Source organism: Mus caroli, unplaced genomic scaffold (assembly GCF_978045245.1).
Source record: "Mus caroli unplaced genomic scaffold, Mus_caroli_1 scaffold_13, whole genome shotgun sequence".
NCBI lineage: Eukaryota > Metazoa > Chordata > Mammalia > Rodentia > Muridae > Mus > Mus caroli.
Window position 1 is genome coordinate 47,964,444 of NW_028227268.1, and position 27,928 is coordinate 47,992,371.

A 27,928-nucleotide genomic window follows, 5' to 3' on the forward strand; every position below is an offset into this window, starting at 1 on the left:
GAGATCAATGGCCTCTGCCTCTCGAGTGCTGGGATTGATTAAACGTGTGCCATCCTGCTTGGTACAGAGTATAAGAGAAACTCAGAAAAACTGCTAGAAATAAATTGCTTTGACAGAATACAGTTCCTACAAACCAGGACTCAGATTTCAGCGTAAAATAAATGTTGGGAAAATTTTTTGTTGTTGTTTTGGTGATTTGTTTTGCTGTGTAGCCCAGTTCAAACTTTGATCTCAGCCTCCAAGAGCTGGGGTGTGTTCTACTGCACCTTCTTAGTGTTATGGGTTTTACTAATTCCTGTAATAAATACAGCTTTGCCTTTTTCTCAAACACAATTCACCTTTATTTAGAAGTATTTATTTGTTTTCTTTGACCGTATGAGAGTTAACATGTCTTTGTCACTTCTGACCTTCTGGAATTTATTAGAGTACAGATAAACAGCCTTTCCAGCTGTTTGCTATCTTTAGCCTTTATAGTAAGGCTGTATTTCCTAACTACTCAAAATTTGCACTTAATTTTTTCCACATTATTTCCTTTTCCAAAACCTGCCTCAAAGAATTGTCAGCCAATTCCATCTCTTTTTAAAATCTTTTAGTTTATAATGCTGACGTAGTCAGTTAGAACAACAGTTCTGTCAGTATTTTTACCCTGCCTTCCTATCCCTAGCCTTCTAGCTTTTAACTGTATTGTGTGTCTCTTTAGTGGATTGTATTTTGTTAAGCTTTATGTTACAGTATAGAGCCTATCAAGACATAATCAATAAATCCATTAGCTCACATCTTCAGTTATTTGTTAAGTTTCTTAAGGGCAGACACTACTAACATTTTTTTTTAAATTGTGTGGTTTTTGCATGTACATTTGCTTGTGTGCCCTAGCTCCTGTGTGGAGGTCAGAGAACAGTTTTCAGGAGTTGGATTTCCCCTTCCACTCTGTGGGATGCGTGGCATGCACATCATTAGGTTTGATGGTGAGCAAGCACCTTTACCTGCAGAGCCATCTTGCTAGCTCCATTTCTAAGTTATTTGTACAAATGGAGACAAACATTAGTGTGGATAATAGTTAGAAACCAGTTGAGGAATACTACTTTTATAACTTCTGAGCAGTTGCTGTGAGATCAGCCTATAGGATCAAGATCATACCCTAGAGAAAACATCTTGGGGCTGGGGACATATTTCAGTGGGTAGTGTGCTTGTTGTGGCATAACCATAACAACTTGAGTTTGTATCCTCAACATTTACATAAGACGTGTCTCTCTCTCTCTCTCTCTCTCTCTCTCTCTCTCTCTCTCTCTGTGGGGGGGGGAGAGGAAGGGGGAGAGAGATATGGTGATGATGATGATGTAGGGTGTGTCTAAACCCAGCTCTTGGGGTGAGGCAAAGAGAAATGCCCATTCTGGGAGCTCACTGGCCAGACAGTAGCTAATTGGTAAATTCTTGGGGCCAAGAGAGACCTTACTTAAAAATACAAAAAAAATATATAAGGTAGAAAGTGATAGAGGAAAGACACCTAATGTCAGCCCCAGCCTCTTGCAGTAACATACAGAAAAAGAGAATACTATCTTCAAAACCAAGAACAAATACCAGACTGTTTAAAGGCCCTTCCTACTCCACTGATATAAACACCCTTCAACTCAGTGCCCCTCCTTTCTACTCCCTTAGGTTCTCTCCCTCTCAACTGGTTACTTGTCCAACCTCTTGACCTATGGTTCACTTCGTTTAATTCTGTTTACAGAACCATTTTGGATTAATGGTGTCTTCCAGGGCTGAGCCACACAAGGGTTTTCTAGTTCACAATCTTGTGTTTTACAGTGTGATCAAATATCCTGCAGCATTGTAGTTAAAAAGACATGGTGTTGGGGATGGGGGTGCCAGCAGAGGCAGGCTGATCTCTGAGTTTTTGAGGCTAGCCTAGTCTACAGAGTGAGTTCCAGGACGGCCAGGGCTACACGGAGAAACCCTATCTTGAATAAAACAAAAGATAAGGTACACCAGTTGTGTGTGTGTCTGTCTGTCTGTGCACGTGTCTGTGCTTATGTCAGAGTCTATGTTAATCTGTGTGTGTGTTTACTTGTAGAGGACCCAAAAGATGGCATGGCATCAGATCCCCTGGAGCTAGTGGTACAGGCACTTAAGAGCTGGCTAGCATGGGTGCTGGGCAATACAATTGAGTTTTCTGGAAGAGCAGGATGCATTCTTAACCTCTGGGCCATCTCCACAGCCCCTTACATGGATATTTTTTTATTGTTCATGACTAAGCTTTTTTCTCTTCTGTTTTGAGGTTAAAGGCAGGATCTTATATATTCTAGGCTGGCCTCAAACTTGCTCTGTAGCTAAGGATGACTGCTTTCTACCTCTTGGATGCTGGGCTAACACATTCACCAACAATAACCTATTTGGGTTTAATTTTTTTAAAAAATCATAATTATAGACCATTCTAGTTGAGTTTGTCTTAGTATCTCTTGAAAATATTAGAAGAACCCAGAACAGCAATGTACATGCTAAAGGTAATAAAAAGTTGAAGTATTAGTTTTGAGGCAGCTGGTCGATTTTTTTTTTTTTTTTTTCTTTTCCTTTCTGTAGGATTTTTACAATCACTGTATTGCTCTGGTACATGCTAATGCCAGTCTTTAAGAAAGAATAAAGGTTTGTTCGGAGTGGTGCCGCAAGCCTAGAATCAAAACATGGAGGGAGGGCACAAAGGCAAGGGGATCCTTGAATTTGAGGGCTGTTTGGTCTGCAAAGTGAGTTCCAGGGCTACACAGAAACCCTGTCTCAAAAAAAAAAAAAAAAAAAAACCAAGCCGGGCATGGTGGCGCACGCCTTTAATCCCAGCACTTGGGAGGCAGAGGCAGGCGGATTTCTGAGTTCGAGGCCAGCCTGGTCTACAGAGTGAGTTCCAGGACAGCCAAGGCTACACAGAGAAACCCTGTCTCGAAAAACCAAAAAAAAAAAAAAAAAAAACCAAACCAAATTTACATCCAACCCAACCCCAAGTAACTGAACTTGATGAATCTAACTGACTAGATTTTAGAATTTGTTTGGCTTTTTAAAAGAGAAAAGAGACTGAAGTGATGTAGTGTATTTGCTTTCTGAGACTACATTACAAATTGGTCTTAATCTTACTATGATTCGTAGGGTAATTAGGGAACAAAAGATTGCCTATTTGTGTACTAATTACTGTGAATTTATTTTAGAGATAGAATGAAAAATATGCCAAGAGTTGCTGCTTTGGAGGAGCATTGTTCAGCTATCACAGCATATAATTACAGTGCAGTGTGAGAAGTCTTAAATGTGTGTACAAGGTACTAGGAAATCACAGGGGTTACTTTGCTTAACTGTTTCATATAAAAACATGTAAAGGTGAAGAAAACTCAGGGTCTGCTTTTATGGTAGCTGCTGAAAGTTTTGGTAATATTAATTAAATATTCATGAGTATTAAATTGAACTTGCAAATAAAAATTTGAAGTTTTACAGGACATGACCCTAATAATAGTGTTTTTTTTTTTTTTTTTTTTTTATGCACACATACCACATCACATATATGGAGGTCAGAAAACAACTTGCTGAGTCTGTTCTTTTTCATTGTGTGGGTCAAAACAAAAACCTAGAAACTGGGTGTGTATTAATTTATGCTGCTGAGGATCAAGCTCATGGCCTTGTATACATTAGGCAAGTAAGTACTCTACAATGAGCCGTCTTCCAATAGCACCCATAAGATTTGCTGACAATGTTAGTTTTCAGTTTTCTTTTTCTTTTTTTTTTCTTCTGTAATTTTGCTTTTAATCTTTTAATACTAGCTAGCCTTTATACTGCTTTCTGTTAATTTATTTTTATGGTAGTGGTAGGATTTGGCTCTTACTATATAATTTGCTGTAGTCAAGGTTGACCTTGAACCTGAAACAAGTCTGCCTTGGCCTCTGGAATACTAGGATTATAGGCTCTTCCACCACTCCCTATTTACTGTCTGGTTCAATCATTCGTTCGTTCTTTTTCTCTCTCCTTCCTTCCTTCCTTCTCTCCTCTTCTTCTTCCTCTTCCTCCTCCTTCTTCCCCCCTCCTCCTTTTTTGTTTTTGTTTTGTTTTCAAGACAGGGTTTCTCTGTAGACCAGACTGGCTTCAGACTCGCAGATAATCCACTTGCTTCTGTCTTTTGAGTGCTTGGATTAAAGGTGTGCACTACTATCTGGCTCTTTATTGGGGGTGTGCATCAAAGTCATAAGGATTACATTTTATCTGTTGAATAAAATTAAAATATATATGCTTCTGCATTTTTGAGAATGAGGCCTAGCTACTGTTTTCAGAGTTTCTTAGGTGATTCTGATGAACAATTCTAGTCTGTATTTAAATAGTTAACTATAGCAAAATTATTTTGAGAAAACAGTGTATGTCCCCTTTATTGTTCTTTCTCTGAAGTGCTTTCTAGTATAAAGAATTATTGCTTTATTTACTTAAACTGGTATGTGTTCTCCCTTGACAGCTTTCAGTTAATAGAATAATAGACTCCCAAGTTATGTTCCAGTACAGGAGTATAATTTAGTGTAGTTTTCATATTATGTAGTAATTTCTTGCCATCATAGAATTTCAGTAAGCCAAGAAATAGTGGCTGAGCAGTGGTGGCGCACGCCTTTAATCCCAGCACTTGGGAGGCAGAGGCAGGTGTATTTCTGAGTTCGAGGCCAGCCTGGTCTACAGAGTGAGTTCCAGGACAGCCAGGGCTACACAGAGAAACCCTGTCTTGAAAAACAAAACAAAACAAAAAAACACACAAAAAGAACTAGTGGATTTAGGGCTGGAGAGTTGGCTTTTTAAGAGCATTATTTACTCTTGCATAGGACTCACGTTTGATTCCCAGAAGCCACATGTTGGCTCATACTGTCTTACTCCAATCCAGGGCATCTGACATCCTCTGGCCCCAGACACTCCCATGATATGCACACATTTAGGGAAACCATTCATACACATAAAATTTTAAAAAACTTGGCTGGGCAGTGGTGGCGCACGCCTTTAATTCCAGCACTCGGGAGGCAGAGGCAGGCGGATTTCTGAGTTCAAGGCCAGCCTGGTCTACAAAGTGAGTTCCAGGACAGCCAGGGCTATACAGAGAAACCCTGTCTCAAAACAAAACAAAACAAAAACAAACAAACAAAAAAAAAACTTGAAAAATTGTGGATTTAGTAGAATAGAGTATGCTTATTGGGAAACTTTATTAGGAAATAGCACATCTTCATATTACAGATTGTTTAAAGCAATGTGCCAAGCATGCCTATACATGAACTTTGCAATGCCTAGCTACGTGTTTGCAATTATGTAAGTGTAGACTAACACTAAAGTAAGTTTAAAAGAAAAAAATGTGACCTTAAAATAAGTATTTGTCTTCTTTTTTTTAAAATACGTTCTCTGATTATAGACATGTATCACAAAAACAGCATCTGAGGTTTTATTTTCTGGGCTGAGGAGCTGTCTATAATAAAGTCCTAACAATTCTTAGTTTCTTTAAAACTGTCAGAGGTTCAAAATGACTTATGAAGTTAAAGCAAACACCCTTTTTACATTTGGGAGCTATGAATAATCTTTGTTGAAAAAGAACACTATTTTCTAGTTTGTTGTATGTTTGAAAAAGGTTTTTTACTTAAAAATATTTTTATGTGTATGGATATTTTGCCTACATGCAAGTCTGTGTGACATGCAGTTAGTACCTTGGAAGACTGAAGGTATTAGACTGGAATTACAGGTGCTTGTGAGCCGCCATGTGGGTGCAAGTATTCAAACCTGTGTGTGGCATGGTGGTGGGGGAGATAAAGTGTAGCTTTGGCTGTCTTGGAATTTGCTTTGTAGTTCAGGCTGGCCTTGAACTCATAGATCCCTACCTGCCTGTGCCTCCAAAGGGAATTTATGTACCAGGGTATCTAGCTAAGGTTTTTTACTTTTCCTAACCCTCAAAGGATATTAGTTTTCACAGAGAATACCAAGGGAATAGCTGCTAAACTCCCCCAGTAAACTATTAGTAGCTTTTTAGAAAAATCTAGTGTACTTCTTTTATTTACGAATAGAGTTCTTTGGCTAGGTGGTGGTTATGCATGGCCTTTTAATCCTAGTACTTGGTAGGCTGAGGCAGGAAGATCTCTGAGTTTGAAGCCAGGCTGGTCTACAGATCAAGTTCCAGGACTACAAAGAAACCTTGTTTCTGAAAAACCAGGGGGAAAATACAGTTCTTCAAATCAGGCCTCTGTGGTACTTAGGTTCCCTTTGTATATATTCTCTTCCACTTTAAACATTGAACTTGTAATGATTTTCTTTGAGCAAACCAAGTAAAGTTAAGCAATATGAGAGTACTTATTCTAGTATCCTTTCTTGTTGATGAGACAGCGTCTCATTTTGCAGCTCTGGCTGTTCTGGAACTCACTAGCCTATGCTGGCCTCAAACTCACACAGATCTGCTTGCTTCTGCTTGCCTAAGGCATGAGCCATTATGTCCAACTATCCTGTACTCTTTAGGATAGTCTAAACCCCTATAATTAAAGGGATATATTTTACTGTAACTATAACTGGCAGGATTTGCATTCACCTACTTGATTTTAAGAAATTAAAAGTGAAGGCTGACAGACTAAAAGGGAAGAATTGCTGTTCTGGTGTGAAGGATATGGAAAATCTTTACTCATAGATCTTCTACTGCTAGCTAAGACCCATCTGTATTATAAAGAGTAATTGGCCTTACTCAGGGTATGCTGACCTTTTTTTAGGGTATGTTGATTTAAATAGTAATCCTATCTAAAATACCTACAGTCACAGCTACATTAATGTATGGCCAAATATTTGAGTACTAAGGCTTTCTTAGCCAAGCTGACACACAAAATTAACTATCACAGGGAGTATAATAGAATACATGTTTTTTAGTGAAAGGTCACATCAAGTGATTGATAATACCAGAAAGCAGTGGATGTCTAGTTTGGACTTAAAAATTTGAATGTAAGTCTGTTTGATCTAAAGCCCAAAACCTACTTTGATAATCAAATCTATAGCACTTCTACTTTCAGCTCTTTGCTTTAATTTGGGAGCTACTACACTTGAGAATGGTAGAAGTGATTCTTGGTGGGGGGAAAAAACTCAGGCTGGCCTTAAATCCATATTCTCCCATGTAACCTAAGTCTGTGTGAAGGAAATTGGATAAAATGGCTTACTTAGGAATACACCTGTACTCTGAGTGGTAGTATATATTAATGTTTTAGAATTATACACCAATAATGATCATGCCTAACCATTTTTATTGCATCTAAATCTCATTCCCTCTCTTTCCTCTATTACTCCTCTGAGATTTGTGGTGGTAAGAACTGTGTGTGTGTGTGTGTGTGTGTGTGTGTGTGTGTGAGTGTGAGGTTTGTCTGCCATGGAACTACGTCACAGGTCTACTTTTAAAAGGCTTTATATGCAAAATACCTAATTAGATAAAACCAAGAGAATAGTGAATTTTGTAATTTTTTAATAATCAGTTTTCTAATCAGTATTCAGATTTTTCCAAGCATCTCTGCTCATTGCTTTATTTTATAGTTTGTTTGGATTGAGATCTAAACATTGTTCATAAAATGCAGATGGTGAATATCTCTTTATCTTTTACTTGATTTATTTATTTTTGAGACAACCCAGACTGGCCTTAAAACTCATAATTTAGCCAGGATTTTACTTGAGCTAGTGAAGATACTCTTGTCTTAACCTCTTGAATACTGTGATTGGAGGTTTGAGCCAACTTGTCTTTGAATCCTCAGGTTCCTTTTCTGTCTTTCTTTTCTTGAAGAAACTAAATAATTTGCTTTCTAAGGCTATTTGTTCCCCTGCCCTTTACTTATTACAAATTGATAGAGTCAGAGACTTGATCAGATTGATTTTATAGTAACAATATTTCAGTATTCTTTCACTACACTAGTATAAAATACATAGGTATAATTGTACATCCTGTTTGTCTAATATTATAGTAGCCTTTTTTTAGAGTATCTACAATTAAAGCTGGGAGTATTTTGCTTATATTGAAATTAAAATTCTTTAAAACTTGCCAGGTAGTGGTGGTGCACGCCTTTAATCTTGGCAGTTGGGATGCAGGGGCAGGCATATCTCTGTGAGGCCAGCCTAGTCTACATAGTGAGTTCCAGGACAGTTAGGACTACATACCTTGTCTCTAACAAACAAAAAATTCTTTATAATTTTTTGTTGTTGTTGTTTTCTTTTGTGTCTATTTTTTCCCATCAATGTTTAAGCATCTTTTTTTTTTTTCTTCGAGACAGGGTTTCTCTGTGTAGCCCTGGCTGTCCTGGAACTCACTCTGTAGACCAGGCTAGCCTCGAACTCAGAAATCCGCCTGCCTCTGCCTCCCGAGTGCTGGGATTAAAGGCGTGCACCACCACGCCCGGCAATGTCTAAGCATCTTAACTGGCAGAGAAAACAAATGCTTATATTTACCTGTAAAAATTTTTATGGTATCATCTTTACTCTTTCTTATCCATTTAAACTGTTTTCTAGCCAGGCATGTTGATGCATTCCTGTAATCCAGTACCTGGTAGGCTGAGGTGGGAGGGTTGCCAGGCCAGTTTTTGTTGTTTTTAAATAATTAATACTGTCATGTTAAGCCATTTTTTTTTAACATTTGGCCAAAACCATTCTCAACAAGGTTATCAGTGAACTTCGTGCTGAATGCATCCAACGATTTTGGTGTCTGTGATGGACCTTTACTTCCTTGATTGCTTTTTCTCATCCTCACTTGTAGTCAATCACCCTTTCACAATGCCCATATATTCTTATATACTCACACATACAGAGACTCTATACTTACATACTCACTCAAATATATACACCCTGTACCTCCTTTTTCTTTTTTAATATTATTTTATTTATGAGTACACCCTCTTCAAAAGAGGGCTTTAGATCACATTACAGATGTTGCAAGCCACCATGTGGTTGGTGGGAATTGAACTCAGGTCCTCTGGAAGAGCAATTGATGCTCTTAACTGCTGAGCCATCTCTCTAGCCCCCACCATTTTCTACAGCAGCTATATATTAATAATAGAAATTAAACAGGCAAATTTGCTATGTTGCTGGATGTGGTGGTGCATGTCTGTAAACCTAGTATTAGAAGCTGAGGCAGGAGGATTGTTAAGAGTGGTAGGCAACCAGGGCTACCTTGTTAGACTCCCAGCTCAAAAATAGCAACAAAAGTACTGTTTTGCATCATTAGATCATTGAAAGTAGTAGTTTTAACTACATAAAGTATGGCTGGGTTTGGGGATACTACCTATGTCTGAAACACTTACGGGGCCAGGAGGATGCCTGGTCTACATAGCAGTTTTTGGGGTTTTTTGTTGTTGTTGTTGTTTTGTTTTGTTTTTTTGTTTTTTGTTTTTTTGGGGGGATAGGGACTTACTTTAGCATTGACTAATTTGTTTTTTAAACTGTAGGTTGACTATATCATCTAATATACACATTAATTAGCATTATAATACTGCAGTTATGTTCTATAATTAATAGTTTAGTAATAATAAAATTTTAGGTGAGGGGAATAATTATATTTTTTCTTTCTTTTTAGGTGGAATGAACCTTACTTGTTGACTGGTTGCTGATTGGATTCACTTGAAAAAAAGAATCATTTTTCCCTCTGTGGAAGCCACATAGTGGCATATTTAATTCAAATCCAGGGATCACAACTTTTGATTTTTCTGGAGGGACATACCACTATATCAAATAAGCTTGACATTAAAGCCAAAATGGTGCTGTCCCAGAGACAACGAGATGAACTGTAAGTTTCTGTTTTCTGCTACTTAGAAACCTCTTATAAACTAGGCATGAGTAACTAGGCCTAGGGTGGTAAAGACAAGCCCATCCATCATCTTCTACCTTGGAAGTTCATGGCTAGTCCTGGGCTACCTGAAACCTTGTCACAAAAGATGGGAGAAAAACCAGGGTGGGAACAAAACTGGTTTTTGTTTTTGTTTGTTTGGTTGGTTTTTGGAGACAGGGTTTCTCTGTGTAACCCTGGCTGTCCTGAAACTCACTCTGTAGACCAGGCTGGCCTTCAACTGAGAAATCTGCCTGCCTCTGTCTCCCAAGTGCTGGGATTAAAGGCGTGTGTCACCAGTGACCAGCAGTAGCAAAATACAATGCAGTCTTGGGAAGTCCCAAGTTTAAAGTATTTTTACCAGCATCTGCTATATTAGTGTTGACACTGTCTTGCCTTCAAATTTGGACCTTCTTTTAGCAAGGAATTACTTACTTCATACATACGTACGTACATACATACATACATACATACATACATATATACATACATACATACTCGGGAAGCAGAGACAGGCAGATTTCTGAGTTCGAGGCCAGCCTGGTCTACAAAGTGAGTTCCAGGACAGCCAGGGCTATACAAAGAAACCCTGTCTCGAAGAACCAAAAAAAAAAAAAAAAAGAAAGAAAAAAAAGAAACAGAGATATGTGGGTCACTGAATTTGAGGTCAACCTGGTCTACATAGTGAGTTTCAGGCTATCCAGAGCTACACTATGTCAAAAAAGCAGAACAGAAGGAAGAGTAATTACTTAATTTTATGTAATTGTATGATGTGTGCATGTATACATATTTGTGTGCATGTGTGTGTGTGGGGGTATAGTTATGCCACTGTTATTCTGCAATTTTATTTTTTGAGATAGTATCTTATTACTATTACTGAGCAATTCGACAAAGCTGGCTGGCTGGGCATCTGAGCACTGCCACCAAATCTAGCTCGCTCTTTCTTTCTTTCTTTCTTTCTTTCTTTCTTTCTTTCTTTCTTTCTTTCTTTCTGATTTATTTATTTATTTATTTATTTATTTATTTATTATTATATTTAAGCACACTGTAGCTGTCTTCAGACATCCCAGAAGAGGGCATCGGATCTCAGTACAGATGGTTGTGAGCCATCATGTGGTTGCTGGGATTTGAATTCACGACCTTCAGAAGAGCAGATGGCTGAGCCATCTCTACAGCCCCCCAAATCTAGCTCTTGTATGTAAGTGTAGGGGATCTGAACTCAGGTCCTAAGACTTGGATGGCAAGCAGTTTTCTCACTGAGCTATCTCCCTAGCTTGTTTGTTTTAATCTAGGATGTTATAAAACATACTCCTTTAATTTGTCATAGTGTCTCTTTATCTTTTATCAGTAAAGAATGGCTTAAGCAAAGAATCATCATTGGACATTAAATCTAGAACTGTCAATAAGGAACAAGAAATATATGCATGATCCTAAATGTCCCACTTACACAAATCAAGAAGAAAGAATAGATAAATCCAAACCAAGAAATAGTCTATTATTAAAAATGAAAAAGAGGGGTAAGAGAGTTGGCTCAGTGGTTTTTGAGTGTGGAGTGTGTAACTATTCTTGCTAAGGACCTGTGTGTGTCCCTAAAATCCAAGTGATGTGGCTTACAACTCACTGTAATTCCAGCTCCAGAGGATCCAATGCCTCTAACATCAGAAGCATACACACCTTTAATTTGGAAGGCAGAGGCAGGCTGATCTCTTGACTTCGAGACCAGCCTGGTCTATGAAGTGAGTTCTAGGACAGCTAGTAATGTTACACAGAGAAACCCTGTCTTGGAAAACAGCACTTGGGAGGCAGAGGCAGGTGGATTTCTGAGTTGGAGGCAAGCCTGGTCAACAGAGTGAGTTCCAGCAGGACAGTCAGGGCTACACATAGAAACCCTGTGTGGGGTGGGGAGGAAAACAAACAAAAAGTTCTTGGTATATATGATTGCGAAAGATACTATCTATCTGCTACCTATTATATGCCACAACAAAAAAGTGTCTGGATATTGCCAATGCCAAGTGGTTAAAAATCACTGGTAGGGGCTGGCAGGATGGTTCTGTGGTTAAAAGTGCCAACTGCTCTTCTGAAGGTCCTGAGTTAAAATCCCAGCAACCACATGGTGGCTCACAACCATCCATAACAAAAAATCTGACGCCCTCTTCTGGAGTATCTGAAGACAGCTACAGTGTATTTACATATAATAAATAAATAAATCTTTAAAAAAAAAAAAAAAAAAAGAAGCCGGGCGTGGTGGCGCACGCCTTTAGTCCCAGCACTCTGGAGGCAGAGGCAGGCGGATTTCTGAGTTCGAGGCCAGCCTGGTCTACAAAGTGAGTGCCAGGACAGCCAGGGGAACACAGAGAAACCCTGTCTCGAAAAACCAAAAAAAAGAAAGAAAGAAAAAAAACCACTAATAAGGGGCTGGAGAGATGTCTCAGCGGTTGAGAGCAAGCACATCTTCCAGAGGTTCTGAGTTCTATTCCCAGCCAACCACATGATGGCTTACAACCATCTATAATGAGATCTGATCTCTTTGTTGGCATGCAGGCATACATACATTTGGAACACTCATACATTTAAAAAAGACAAAAATAAAACAACAAAACACTGATAGGTATATGCACACATAAACATCTTTTATAATTCAGGATATCATGATTCTTATAATTCCATCCTGTTGTATGTACATGGTTCCTTCTTCTTTCTTTTTTTTTTTTTTTAGATTTATTTATTTATTATATGTAAGTACACTGTAGTTGTCTTCAGACACTCCAGAAGAGGGCGTCAGGTCTCGTTACAGATGGTTGTGAGCCACCATGTGGTTGCTGGGATTTAAACTCAGGACCTCTGGAAGAGCAGTCAGTGCTCTTAACGGCTGAGCCATCTCACCAGCCCCTTCCTCCTTATTTTCTATGTCCTAGTTATATCTTCTGTCATGGCAACTGTAGTTCTGAACAGTAACATTGATTCATTTGATCAATCTTGAAATACTTCAATTAGTTTTAGAATTGTGTTACTAGTATTACTATAAAATCCTATCTTCCTGGAAAGAATTCATAACCTATTCTAATTTCTGCCCTTATCCACCCTGGGCATGAAATACATTTGTAAGTTATTTGATTGATTGTATTCTTATTGGTATTCCATTCTGTGAAGATTATTTTTCTAAAATAGAATTGTGTTTATATATTGTAGTTTTATAGGTTTTTGGCATCGTGTTCTGCATCCTATTATTATGTAGTCTTGCCTTGCCTGGAAAGATCTATGTCGATCACCAGGCTATCCTTGAATTCATAGACATCAGTTATGCAGACACACACACTACACACACCACACATACACAGTATTTGTGTGCATAGTTACACATAAATAATAAAACACATTTTTTAAAAATGTACACATACAGATAAACATTAAAATGTCTTTTGCTGTGGAAGCAGCTCTGTTTGTAGAGTGCTTATTTAGTATGCATGAACCCATGATTTGGGCCCAAGCATCACATAAAGCCTAAAATGGACATAAAGGATCTATGAAGAAACCAAGGTCATCTTGGCAACATAGCAAGTTCAAGGCCAACTTGGGCTACACAAGACTTTGTTTCAGAAATAAAGAACCAGAAGCTATGGTAAACACCTTTAATCTAGCATGAGGGAGATAGGCAGGCTGGACTTCTGAGTTCTAGTCTAGTCAGGTTATATGGTAAAACATTTTCTCAGAAAACCAAGCAACTACAACATACCTATTCAGAAATCTTCTTTACTGAGCTGTATCCTCAGTGTGTGTAGAAACCATTTTCATTGTTTTTAAAAATATGAGAAACTAGTGTATTTCCATATTTCTTTATTAAACATATTTCGTGTGCCTGTGGTTTGGGGGTTTTTTTGCTTTGCTTATTTTTAAAATTTTATGTATATGGAGTTTTTGTATTTTGTACTATGTGTATGCCTCATGCCCAGCAGGGACTTAGATTCCCTAAAAGTGGAAATACAGAAGGTTGTAACTGCCATCTGGGTGCTGAGCATGGAACCGGGTTCCTTTACAAGACTAATTAATGTTCTTAGCTGCTGTGCTGTGTTTCCAGCTCCTTTTGTTTTGTTAAACTTCCTTTATTAAAATTTTTTACTTTTGATGTTCTTTATAATGTTTTACTGTTTAAAAATTGATTTTTATTAGCAGAGAACATATTTTTAATCTTTTTACTATGTGTATAGGTATTTTGTCTTATGTGTATGACTATGCATCATGTACATGCGTTGTACCTATAGATTATCAGAAGGGTTGTCAGGTTTTCATGGGACAAATTGTGTATTACCATGTAGGTGCTGAGAATCTAATCTGGGTCCTCTCTTCACCCCACCCTACCCCCATTTTGTCATTTTTTTTTTCCTATTATGTATGTGGAAGCCAGAGGTGAATTGTTAGGTGTCCTTCTTAATCATTTTCCAGGTTTTTTTTCCCTTTTCCTTTTTAGTGTATGTGTATATTTTGCATTCATATATCTTCACATAGAATAGAATATCAGGTGTTTCCCTCTATCACTGTCTGCCGTACTACTTTAAAGTATGGGTCTCTCACTGGATAGCCCTCACTCCTGGGATCTGCCCATCTCTGTCCCAAAACAATGTGATTACAAGCACACATGTAGCCATGCCTACTAAGGGTGCAGAGGATTCAAATTCAGCTCTCCATATTTGCACAAGTGTTCTTCCCCACTAAGCCATTTCTATTTTGTGAGGCACAGGATCTTTTAACTGAATCTGGATCTCACTGCAGCTTGTTTGTATTAATTGGGGCTTCTAATTCTGTGAAGAGACACCATGACCAAGGCAACTCTTGTAAAGGACATTTAATTGAGGCTGGCTTACAGGTTCTGAGGTTCAGTGGCATCCTAGCTACAAGCCCACCCCCAAAGTGGCACACTTCCTCCAACAAGGCCACACCTTCTAATTGTGCCATTCCCTGGGCCAACCATATTCAAATTACTTCACTCTACTCCTTAGCCCCCATAGGCCTGTTCAAACAAATGAGCCATAGCATACCTGGCTAGTAAGTCCCAGAAACTCCTTTTTCTGCCTCCCCACCTCTAGGATTTCAGACATGAACTGCCATCCATACCCAGTTTTTTGCATTGATGCTAAACTCAGGTCCTTATACTCTTGTGATAAGTACTTTACCAATTAGGCCATCCTTCAGTCCCTTGTGTTGGCTTATTTTTCTGTTAGTTTTGTTTGATTTGTTTGTTTGTTGTTTTGTTTTAAGGTAAGCTTTCACTGTGTCGCTTGATTTGTTTGTTTGTTGTTTTGTTTTAAGGTAAGCTTTCACTGTGTCGCTCAGAAACACTCTGGTACCCATTCCCAGGCTGACTTGGAATTTGAGAATCTCTTGCCTCTCCTGAGTGCTGAGATTTACAAATGTGGGCCTCCCCTTAAAGTGATAGAGGTTGGATCCAGGGTTTTTTGTGTATACTAAGCATATGTTCCACTACTGATCTACATTTTTCTTTCTTTAGTGTTTTAATTACTGTGTGGTGGTTTGGGGGACAGTTTTAAATACTAGTGATCATAGGCATTTCTTCTTTGTGTCTTGCTTTGTTTCTAGAGCTATATTTACTGAAGTTAGTAAACAACAAAACCTACTTTGAAACATAGTTTTTTTTTTTCTTTTAAGATTTATTTATTTTATGATTACACTGTTGTTATCTTAAGACACACCAGAAGAGGGCATCCTATCCCATTACAGATGGTTGTGAGCCACCATGTGGTTGCTGGGAATTGAACTCAGGGCCTCTGGAAAAACAGTGCTCTTAACTGCTGAGCTATTTCTCCAGCCCCTGAAACAGTTTTTTTTTTTTAAAATTTAAATTTAAGCTTTTGTTTGTGGGAGTAGGATATCTTGGAGTCCAGGTTGGCTTAGAACTCAGTATGTAGCTGATGGTACCTTGAACAGGCATTCCTCCTCCAGAGGGCTGAGATTACAGAGCATGCCTCACCATGTCAGGTTTTAGTGTTTATTGATAAAAGAATGAAATATTTTAGTTACCTTGCTGCCGTGACAAAATTCTTGTAAAAAAATAGCTTATGAAGGGAAGGGTTTACTTAAACTCAGAATTTGAGGGCATAGTATATTCTAGGAAGGTGAGATGGTGGTCGCATTGTGTCTGCAGTCATGAAGCAGAGGTGTGAGTGGGAAGTTGGTGCTTAGCATTTTCTTTTTTTATGCAGTCTAAGGCATGAGACCCCTAGTCCTCTCTCCCCTTTCCCTTTTCCCCTTTCCCTTTTCCCCTTTCCTCAATTGTTTTGTTTTTTGAAATGGAGTTTTTCTGTGTGGTGTTGGCTGTTTTGGAACTCTCTCTGTAGACCAGGATGGTTTCAAACTCACAGAGATCTACCTGCCTCTGCCTCCAGCATGCTCGGAATAAAAAGGTGTGTGTGTGCCATCACTGCCTGACTAGAGTGGTTATTTACTGTTCACTTAAACCTTACAAAAATACACAAATATACCCGAAAGGTTTGTTTCTATGGTGATTCTAAATCCTGTTGTGATGATGAAAATTGATCATATTAGGCATCTGTGAAGATAATTGAGATAAAAAAGTGGATCATAATATATTTTCCTGTTGACTAAAAGAATTTCAAGGTGACATACTTAATAATATTTACTACAATTATCAGGTAGATTCTGAGTTCAATGTCACAGTCTTTAAAGACTGGCTTTCAGGTGAATGTAATTTGTTTCATGGTTAACTTGAAGGTCTGTTTGCCCTGACCTGACTTGATTTCATTCTTTTACTTTCTCATTGCCATAAGCAGAAGCTCATAGTACCCCCTCTCTAACTGAAGACTCACTAATAGTTGAATTGTGAACCACCTTTTTGAATTATGATGACTTTTGATCATGAGGGGTGATCATATAACTCTTTGTTAGATTTCATAGGGCCTGCCACATTGGACTGGAACCTGTCCTACCTGTGCTGTCCCATTCTTATTGGAGGTCTGGCTCGGTGATTCAGTGGGTAAAAGTGCCTGGTGCACCAAAATGTTGGGAGTTCAGATCCAGGTCCCCAAAAATTGTCTTTTTACTTTCACCTACCTGACCTAACTCCCATGTCCTTACCCCACATACATAGACAAGGATAATACATGAAATAACTTCATTACTCTTCATCTCTGTTAGGAAATGTATGGAAATTGTCTTTGAGTGGAATAGTTAAATTTCAGTATAGTAACCCCAGTATTTAGCAGGCTGGGACAGGATCATAAGTACTGGGTAACTCTAAGCTTCATAGTGAGCTCCTACTTTAAAAGGGAAAAAAAAGCAATTATTTTATAGAATGATTCTTCATTTGACTTCATGTTGTCTCTTATGGAAATAGAATTTAAAACTAAATGAGTTGTTTCAAGCCAACAAGGACTTTGTAGTTTGACCTTGTCTCAGAAAAAGAAAAAAAAAAACAAAACAGAATCTAAAAACATGATGGATTATCTCTGAAAACACGTAAATCACAGTAGTGATTGCCTATGTTAAAATATTGGAGATCAGTGGCACATATGGCCCTATTGAGTAGGGCTAGGGCAATATCATAGACAAATCCTTGGATTTGATTTCTAGTGCCTTACATTGGCTAGGTATGGTGGCTCATGCCTCAAGGATCAGAAGTTCAAGGTACGACCGTCCTACATAAGTAGTTTCTGACCAACCTGGGATTTACAAAACCCTGGCTTATAAAAGCAGAGAGGGCCAGGCATGGTTGCACATGTCTTTAATCCCAACGCTCAGAGGCAGGGGTAGGCCATATCTCTGTAAATTCAAGGCTGGCCAAGACACAAAGACTGGTTTTCAAAAGAAAAGAAAAAATAAAATTGGCTAAAGGATGTAATGATACTGTTATTGTATGTATATTTAAGTTTTATTTAACTCATGGCTTAAACTTTTTAATTCCTCAAGTTAGTTTAAAGTCTTACAGAGGAATCCTAAATCAACCTTTTCTATAACTTTGTGAATAAAGGCTCAGAGTAATGGGGAAATGTTGAAATAGGAGAGCAGGGATGCTTGCCAATATTGTTATGACAGAACGAAGAGAAGTATAAAAATACATTTCAAGCCACTTCAGCTTTGCTGCCTTTAAATTATAATTCTAAATCTCATTCTAAGACGTTATTTCTTTTGTTTGTTTGTTTGTTTTGGGGAGGCAGGGTCTCAAAGCAGTTTCTCATTAGCCCTAGCTGTCCAAGGACTCACTCTGTATACCAAGCTGGCCTCAAACTCGGAGATCTGCATGTTTCTGCTTCCTGAGTCCTGGGACTAAAAGCATGTACCTCCATTGCATGGCATCTTTTAAAAATAAGGTCCTTGGTTCAAACTGGCTTTGAACTCACTATGTAGCCTGGGGTGGCCTTAAACTCCAGATCATCTGTCTTAGCCTCCTTAGTGCTAGGATTAAAGGCATGCACCAACACTGCATTTCTTTTTTTTTTTTTTTTTTTTTTAAAGATTTATTTATTTCATTTATATGAGTACACTGTCTCTGTCTTCAGACACACTAGAAGAGGGCATCAGATCCCATTGCAGATGGTTGTGAGCCACCATGTGGTTGCTGGGAATTGAACTCCGGACCTCTGTTAGAGCAGTCAATGTTCTTTATTTTTTTATTTTTTTTTTTTTTAGATTTATTTATTTATTACATGTAAGTACACTGTAGCTGTCTTCAGACACTCCAGAAGAGGGCGCCAGATCTCGTTACGGATGGTTGTGAGCCACCATGTGGTTGCTGGGATTTGAACTCTGGACCTTCGGAAGAGCAGTCGGGTGCTCTTACCCACTGAGCCATCTCACCAGCCCCCAACACTGCATTTCTAATACTAAAATATTTACTGTAGGTTTTTTGGGGGGTGGGGACTGATGTGCCTGAGATACATTTTTATGGTTTATGTGTGTGTATCTGTCTGGAGACAACATTCTACCTGTTCCTTTTGAATAGCAAGGTTACTTTCTGAACTTTGAGCTAGAATATTTTAGCTAGTCAGCAAGCCTCAGACAGGCACTTTCCACCTCCCTTATTCTAAATGATGTACAGACTTAGCATAGGACACCCAGCCTTTTACATGAGTGCGGGGACAGAAACTCTAACCTATATGCTTGCACAGCAAGGAGATGATAACCATTGAGTCTTCTCTTTGTATTCTTAGTAGAGTTTTATTAAAAACATTTCTATGCAAAACTCAGTTCTAATCTCCAATGTTTGAGTATGTTTATCAACTATTAAGAGAAGGTGAGGGGCTGGTGAGATGGCTCAGTGGGTAAGAGCACCCGACTGCTTTTCCGAAGGTCCAGAGTTCAAATCCCAGCAACCATGTGGTGGCTCACAACCATCCGTAATGAGATCTGGCGCCTTCTTCTGGAGTGTCTGAAGACAGCTACAGTGTACTTACATATAATAAATAAATCTTTAAAAAAAAAAAAGGAGAAGGTGAATGTCAACACTAGAAAAACTGATGGTTACTTTAACCAATTGATATGTAGGTATAGAAATACATCTAGAGCCGGGCAGTGGTGGTGCACGCCTTTAATCCCACCATTTGGGAGGCAGAGGCAGGTGGATTTCTGAGTTCAAGGCCAGCCTGGTCTACAAAATGAGTTTCAGGAGAGCCAGGGCTAAGAGAGAAACCCTGTCTCAAAAAACCAAAAAATATATTAATGTATATATGTGTGTGTGTGTGTGTGTATTTTATATTTTTAAGAGAGAGAGAGAGCAAGCAAGCGAGCGAGCGCTTCTGAGTGCCCACAATTTACAAGCTGCCTTTGCCTTCTGAGGTGTGTGGTGGTGCACGCCTTTAATCCCAGCACTTGGGAGGCAGAGGCAAAGGCAGGCGAATTCCTGAGTTCAAGGCCAGCCTGGTCTACAGAGTCAGTTCCAAGACAGCCAAGACTATACAGAGAAACCATGTCTCGAAAAAAAAAAAAAAAGCCTATTAAAAGGGTAGTAGCCGCTTGTGATGGAGCACACCTTTAATCCCAGCACTCGGGATTAAAGTAAGTGAGAAATTTATAAAATGTCAGAGGCTGGGACTAGAGCTTAGAGATGGGTTACTTACCTAGCATGTACAGTGTTCTGAGTTCAGCCCCTTGCATCTCTGAAAATAAGAAAAGAGAAAAGATGCTCAAAAATAATACAGATAAATTATGACAATACCTAAATGTTTTTGAAGTTTTGGAAGTGTGTCCATTTTATTTCCAGAAATATTTATGATTTACTTTTTTTTTTTTTTAAAGATTTATTTATTTATTATATGTAAGTACACTGTAGCTGTCTTCAGACACTCCAGAAGAGGGCGCCAGATCTCGTTACGGATGGTTGTGAGCCACCATGTGGTTGCTGGGATTTGAACTCTGGACCTTCGGAAGAGCAGTTGGGTGCTCTTACCCACTGAGCCATCTCACCAGCCCCCCCTTTTTTTTTTTTTTTTTTTTTTTTAAATTTGGTTTTTCGAGACAGGGTTTCTCTCTGTAGCCCTGGCTGTCCTGGAACTCACTTTGTAGACCAGGCTGGCCTTGAACTCAGAAATCCGTCTGCCTCTGCCTCCCAAGTGCTGGGATTAAAGGCGTGTGCCACCACACACCTCAGGAGGCAAAGGCAGGTGGATCTCTGAGTTTGAGGTTAGCCTGGTTTACATAGTGAGTTCCAGGGCAGCCAGGATTACACAGAGAAACTACCCCCTCCCCTAAAGATTTTAATAAGTGTAGTTCCTCAAATAGAAATGAGATATGTTTAGGACTCACTTGAATTTTTTCTTTCAGAAATCGAGCTATAGCAGATTATCTTCGTTCAAATGGCTATGAAGAGGCATATTCCGTTTTTAAAAAGGAAGCTGAACTAGATATGGTATGCGTGACTTTATAATTATCAGTCTTCTAATTCTTCATAGTATAGTAAATGGGTTCAGTAGTTAGGTCAATTCAGCTGTTCGAATTTTGCCATTTGTTATTGTGATTTATTTAGTTTTGAGCTTAATTTTCCCACTTTTATATAATCAAATATTTAAATGTTTTATCTTAAAGATTCATGGTTAAGTCATTTTTTAAAAAAAAAATCTAACTTTTTCTCCTCTAGAATGAAGAATTAGATAAGAAGTATGCTGGTCTTTTGGAAAAAAAATGGACATCTGTTATTAGATTACAAAAAAAGGTAACTAGGTCTTCTTAAGTCAGTTTATTCAATGTGTACTTAACAAATTTTCTGAAAATATTGCCGTAAATTGCTAATCTGCTGATACTCATGTTTGATCTTGGGTGAACAAAACATTTTTTTTTTGCTTCATGAAAACATTGATTTTAAGTTCATTATTGGTGCATATAAGTTATACAGTCTAGAGATTAGAACCGGCATTGTCTTGACTAAGAAGTTGATAGTTAAGACATCATTTATGTTCTTAGAACAGTGCTTCTCATTGTGTGTTGCACTGCACCCCTTTGGGGATGAACATTAGATACTTTTTTTATTATCAGATATTTACATTATAATTCATTAACAGTAGGAAAATTAGACTTCGGAAGTAGCAACAAAAGTAATTTTATAGTTGGGGGTCACCACAATACAAGAATGTGTATGGTCAAAGTGTTAGCAAGGTTGAGAACCAATGCCTTGGAAGTTATAACTAGTTGTAACTGAAAAAAGAGCACTATGTGTCTTATATGAGTCAGTCTCTGAGGTTTTTAGTTTCTTTTTTGTTTGTTTCTTTCTTTAATATGTAAGATGAAAGTAACATACTATTCCATTTCTAAAATACTCTTCACAGACAAAGTTAGAGTAGACAACATTGTTCTAATGTGAGCCCAGCTATACCAAGCTCGTGGACAAGAACCAATGCCTAGTAGATGCTCAGTAAATATTAGCTTTTGTTGTGAATATTACTACCTGTAGGATAAATAATAAACTGGTGTAGGGAAAAACCTAAAAATTACAGGCGTAAATCAAGCAAGATAAGTGTGATGATCATCTATCTCTATTAATAAATGTAAATGAAAGTTGTCTGAGTGAACTAGTTCCAGCTGGGCATAGGAACCCCAGCCTGTGGGAAACAGGAAGACCCTAAGGTCTGGACTACCGTAAGCTTCATAGTCAGAGCCTACCTAAAAGGGGAAAAAACCCAAATATATTATAGAACACATCTTTATTTAACTTCATGTTCCCTCTCAAGGTAATGGAATTAGAATCAAAACTAAATGAAGCAAAAGAAGAATTTACATCGGGTGGTCCTCTTGGTCAGAAACGAGACCCAAAAGAATGGATTCCCCGTCCACCTGAGAAATACGCATTGAGTGGTCATAGGAGTCCAGTTACTCGAGTCATTTTCCATCCTGTGTTCAGTGTTATGGTCTCTGCTTCAGAGGATGCTACAATTAAGGCAAGTTCTTTTCATTTGTTCATTTTGCTTTTTGTTTTGTGGTTTTTGTTTTAATTTTGTTTTGTTTTGTTTTGAGAGACATGATCTTTTTTCTATGTAGTCTTGACTGTCAGACTGACTTTGAACTCAGAGAAATTCTCCCACCTTTGCCTAGTAAATGCTGTGATTAAAGTAAGGTAAATTTCTCTGAAAGGCAGACTTGATGTAAGTTAGGTGACAGAAAAGATTTTGAAAATAAGGACCTAAGCAAAGGGACACAGAAGAGAGGGAGCTCTGAGTTTCCTTCTCTCAGAAATCAAACTTAGGATGTCGACAGGTTTGGTAACAGGTAGTTTTTTAAAACTGTATTGAGTGATTTGGGTACTAAACCTTAAAGGTAGACTTAAAATTTCATTATAGCTCTAGAGAGGCATTCTTCCATTAAGTAACTGATATATTTGAGAAAATGTGGAGTATGTCATCCTTTCCTTTAATAGATTCTGTTCTTGGAAAAAAAAGAACTTTGTCCTTTTTTGGGGGGTGGGGGTGGGGTTCGAGACAGGGTTTCTTTGTATAGCCCTGGCTGTCCTGGAACTCACGTTGTAGACCAGGCTGGCCTTGAACTCAGAAATCCGCCTGCCTCTGCCTCCCAAGTGCTGGGATAAAGGCGTGCACCACCACGCCCGGCTTGTCCCTCATTTTTAACCAGGCAGTAAAAATACTAGTTTCCAAAACCACTCTCCCCAAAACTTTAGTCTAAAGTACTGTACAATTTTCTTTAATCTACCTATAATAAAATGACAGTTATGTAAACCATATATAAAAAGATAGATAAAATACAGATTTTTTGTTTGTTTTAAAGCTTATTTTATATGAAGAACCAAAGTTGTTTTATTTGTAATAGTTTAATAAAATGTCATTGTATATATCACAACAGTAGTCCTGACGCAGGCATGACTATTTTATCATTTCTTGAAATAGAGTGTTTTTGGTTTTGTTTTTGTTTTGAGACAGGGTTTCTCTGTGTAGCTGTCCTGGAACTCACTCTGTAGACCTCGAACTCAGAAATCTGCCTGCCTCTGTCTCCAGAGTGCTGGGATTAAAGGCATGCACCACCACACCCAGCTTTTTTTTTTTTTTTTTTTAATAGAATCATTTATTTTATTTATATGAGTCCACTGTAGCTGTCTCCAGGCACACCAGAAGAGGGCATTCGATCCCATTTCAGATGGTTGTGAGCCACCATGTGGTTGCTGGGAATTGAACTCAGGTCCTCTGGAATAGCAGTCGGTGCTCTTAACCACTGAGCCATCTCTCCAGCCCCCTCTGTCCACTTTTTATTTGGGTTCTGAGGATTGAATTCAGGTTGCCAAACTTGTTGAACAACTTCCTTTAACTGATAAGCCATCTCATCAGCCCATTTTACCTTTTAGACAAGTTATTTCCAGTTATGATGAAAATATGCATGCTTACTACATTTTAAACAATAATAGACTACATGAAGGGCTTTAAAATTTAGTGGGACACTGCCTTTAAATAAAAAGTGAAGTGGCGGGTTAGAGTTCAAGTCCTGAGTTCAGTTCCCAGCAAGCACATGGTAGCTCACAACTATATCTGTCATGGGATCTGATGCCCTTTTCTGGTGTGTCTGAAGAGAGCAATGTTGTACTCATACATTAAATAAATAAATAAGAATTCAAGTTCATTAGCAGCTATATAGCAAATTTGAGGTTAGCCTAGGCTACCTGAAACCCTGTCTCATAAAATAAAAATAACCCCCTGATATACTTCGGGATAAATCTAGCTAAGCAAGCACAGAATTAAATACACAGTGATCACTTTCATGTAGATATGCTCGAATGTATGATTGAAGTTAAAGGTTTTATTTGTTTAGAGCTTACAATGTGCCCAGCACTCCAGAGTGAAACAGATGGTTCATGAATAAGCTACTAGCAAGACTGCTTTAAAAAAAAAAAAAAATTCTGGCTGGGCACATACTGCATACCTTTAGTTCTATCTCTTATGAGGCAGAGGCAAACACCTCAGTTTAAGGTCAACATGATCTAGATAATGAGACAACAAAAATAAAATTAGGAAAAATACTTTACATTGTTGTGGCATAAGATATAAATCTGGGCTGGGCGTGGTGGTGCACGCCTTTAATCCCAGCACTTGGGAGGCAGGGGCAGGCGGCAGGTGGATTTCTGAGTTCGAGGCCAGCCTGGTCTACAAAGTTAGTTCCAGGACAGCCAAGGCTACAGAGAGAAACTCTGTCTCCAAAAACCAAAAAACAAACAACAACAAAAAAAAACACACAAAAAAACAAAAAACAAAACAAAAAAAAATATAAATCTGTATCTTATTGCATGCATACTAGAATTTCCTTATAGTTTTTATATTTGCTTATCAGTCCTCTTTCAATTTTTTTATTTTGGTTTCATTTATTTATATATGTGTGTGTGTGTGTGTGTGTATTTTTTTGTCTTCTGGGGTCTGTTTATTTTTTTGAGACATGTTTCTCTGTAACAAGCCGTGGCTGTCTTCGACTTCCTTTGTAGACCAAGCTGACTTAGATCTCAAAGCAGTCTACCTGCCTGCCTCTGACTCCTGAGTCCTGGGATTAAGGGCATGAACCACTAGGCCTAGTTTATCAGTTTTATGTTGACTATTTAGATTAAGTTTTTAAAATGTGGGCTGGAGAAGATGGCTTAGCATTAAAAGCACTTGCTGTTCTTACAGAGGATCAGTGTTTGGTTCTCAGATCCTTTATGGTGGCTCTTTAATGAATTGCCTAGGAATTTTAATTTTTTAATATTATCTATTTCTCCAAATTTGTGTGTGTTTGTGTGTGTGTGTGTATTCCCTATGACATTTAAAATTGCTCACTGTAGGTAGAGTGGACTAAACTGAGTTTAGAGCACAGAATCAGTATTCAATTTTTTTTTCCTTTCTATTTCTGTTTGTGGCCATTGTTTTTGTTTGGATTTTTAATGTTTTCCTGAGTTGTTGGAGATTGAACTGAACCTAATACTTGTTGCATGTGAAACAAGTGCAAAAATCGGTATTTTTAAAAATTACTTATATCAGACTATGATTTGGCCACCAGAGCAAAGAGTATTCTTGAGTGATCATTCTTGCTAATTCATAATTTCTGTTTTATAAAAAATGTCTTTTAAGAATGAGACTTCTTAAAGCTGGGTTGGTAGCACAGGCCTTTAATCCCAGCACTCCATAGGTAGAGACAGGTGAATTTCTCAGTTATAGGCCAGCCTGGTCTTCAAAGTTCATTCCAGGACAGCCAAGGCTACACAGAGGAATCCTGTCCTGAAAAAGGTGTTTTGGTTAATCATGAGCACTTGATTCAGGCATAGTTTATAGTTTATGATTTCTCCTTAGTCCTCTCAGTATCTGAACACTTAATACTCTAGTAAAGTTAAGACGTTAAGTCAGTCCACTGTTCTAAACAATGCTCCTAACACATCTTTGTGCATGTATGCCTAATACTATCTACTAGAGTGTGCTGACTTTCTGTACCTTCTCATTAGCATAATTAAGTGGTAGATACGTAACAAATGCAATACTGAAGGTCTTCTTGAATAGTTGGAGCATTAATTTTTCTCTGTAGAGAGAAGCCACTTTGTACTTGAAGATTTGATATTTCTAACACAGATTATTTGTTATTTTGGAAATTAGTCAATTGTGAAATGAGGAAGCAATGGATTGGTGTTAACCATTTTTTTATTCACTTGACAGGTGTGGGATTATGAGACTGGAGATTTTGAGCGAACTCTCAAGGGCCATACAGACTCTGTACAGGACATTTCCTTTGACCACAGTGGCAAGCTTCTGGCTTCCTGTTCAGCAGATATGACGATTAAATTATGGGATTTTCAGGGTTTTGAATGCATCAGAACCATGCATGGTAAGGTAGAGGACAGTACTTTAATCTCAGACAGGGCATTAAGATAAAAAGTTTGCTAGTCATGTTTGGGTGTCCTACACTTAATTCCTAGTTGTCTGCTTTGATGTGCAAGCTTGATGAACAAGCTTTAGTGGTAGAGGTTATTGTTAGGAGCACTTAAGGTTTGTATGACATACTAATTTATATTATCAAGTATATTTGGATAAGAAAACTGACAGGTCACGTGAATTAGTCCAAGAGAAATGGACAGTCAATTTACTAAGGAGATTGTTTCTTTTTTATTTTATTTTTTATGAAAAGAGCAGGCAATATGGAAGCTAGAAGCCAGAGTTCGGTGCTGTAGTATCTAAGTGTCCATAGGTTATTTAATCTGGAAAATAAAGAGGATGATGCCTATGGCATAGAATTATAAAGATAAAATAACTCATACCATCTGGTCGATAAGAGATAGTGACTTTGGCTTTTAGATTTTTGGGACAGGTTTTCACAATGTAGCCCTGCCTGGCCCGAACTCAGAGATCTGCTTGCTTTTACTTCCCTCAAGTGCTGAGGTCAAAGGTATCACACCTGGCTCTGTTTTCTTTAAAGATAATGGAATATGGTTGTTTAGATGTGTGTAAGAACAAATGCTGTGTTAGCGATTTTAAAACAAGCCAGGTGAATTGGAGCATGTACATAATCTTAGCAGGCAGGAGTCCTTTGTGGGAGGATCACAGGTTTAAGGCAAATTCCAGCTCAACTGGGCTGCATAGTACACCGGTCTCAAGAAATCAAAACAGTCCTGGCAGTTTTGGTGTATGCCTTTAATCCCAGCACTTAGGAAGCAGAGCCAGGTGGTTCGAGACCAGCCTGGTCTACAGAGTGAGTTTCAAGACAGCCAAAAAAAAAAAAAGAAAAACAAAACAAACAAACAAAAAAAACAAAAACGGAAGGGGAAAGGGAAAGGAAAGGAAGCAAAACATTAAGATTATCTGGTATTTAGCACACAGTTTATTATTACGTTGAGTATATGGTTGAAGTTTGTGTTTGTTCACCCAATTAAGGTCTTAGGCAGGTCTGTCAAGTGTTTTAGGCCAGCTTGGGCTCTGAAATCCTCTCTTAAAAGACAGAAAAGTTGCTTGCAGTCATTGTCTATTTCTTGAAAAATATGTTAGGAGTTTTTTTTCCCAGAAAACATAGCTAATTTGGAATGTGAATGGTATTTATGAACTAATAAAGCATTTTCTCCTATGAACATCATCAAAGATAGACTTTTAAATAGAGGATCAAATTCTGCCTCTTATTTCTTTTTCCCTTACTACTTTTAATGATCTTGTCATTTAGATAAAGCTCAGTGTAAGAGTGCTTTCTGTAGTTTTTAAATACCATAGTAAAAACCCACAGTAAACTGTTGAATACTTTGCTGTATTTTGTGTTTTAGGTCATGATCACAATGTCTCTTCAGTAGCCATCATGCCTAATGGAGATCATATAGTGTCTGCCTCAAGGGATAAAACTATAAAAATGTGGGAAGTGCAAACTGGGTAAGTAGATTTAGTTGGAAAGCATCAGCCAAAAAAAGATTATAAAAACAAAACAAAAATTGTTTTTTAAATAGTAATTTTATCTTTAATCTAGAATGATCACTATGACTGACAAACACACATATATTTGAGGACTTGGAAATTTAGCATAGTGGTAGAACACTTGTTTTAATAATGCACAAGGCCCTAGCTTCCAACCCTAGCACCAAAATACATTTTACATATGTACATACATACATACATTCATTCGTCCATATACACACTGCACTGTATGCACTGTGAACATGAATGCACT

General features: G+C 38.1%; 1 protein-coding gene across 2 annotated transcripts in view; it reads left to right on the top strand.

Moving 5' to 3' along the window:
• Pafah1b1 (platelet activating factor acetylhydrolase 1b regulatory subunit 1) overlaps nt 1-27,928 on the top strand; it is a 50,065-nt gene that overhangs the window by 14,663 nt on the left and 7,474 nt on the right. For both annotated transcript variants that reach the window (XM_021175674.3, XM_021175675.3), the window contains exons 2-7: nt 9,566-9,775; nt 20,603-20,687; nt 20,916-20,990; nt 22,003-22,209; nt 25,942-26,110; nt 27,531-27,633. In XM_021175674.3, coding sequence (XP_021031333.1) covers nt 9,744-9,775; nt 20,603-20,687; nt 20,916-20,990; nt 22,003-22,209; nt 25,942-26,110; nt 27,531-27,633 — 671 coding nt within the window. In that variant the 5' untranslated portion in view covers nt 9,566-9,743. The remainder of the gene's footprint in view (nt 1-9,565; nt 9,776-20,602; nt 20,688-20,915; nt 20,991-22,002; nt 22,210-25,941; nt 26,111-27,530; nt 27,634-27,928) is intronic.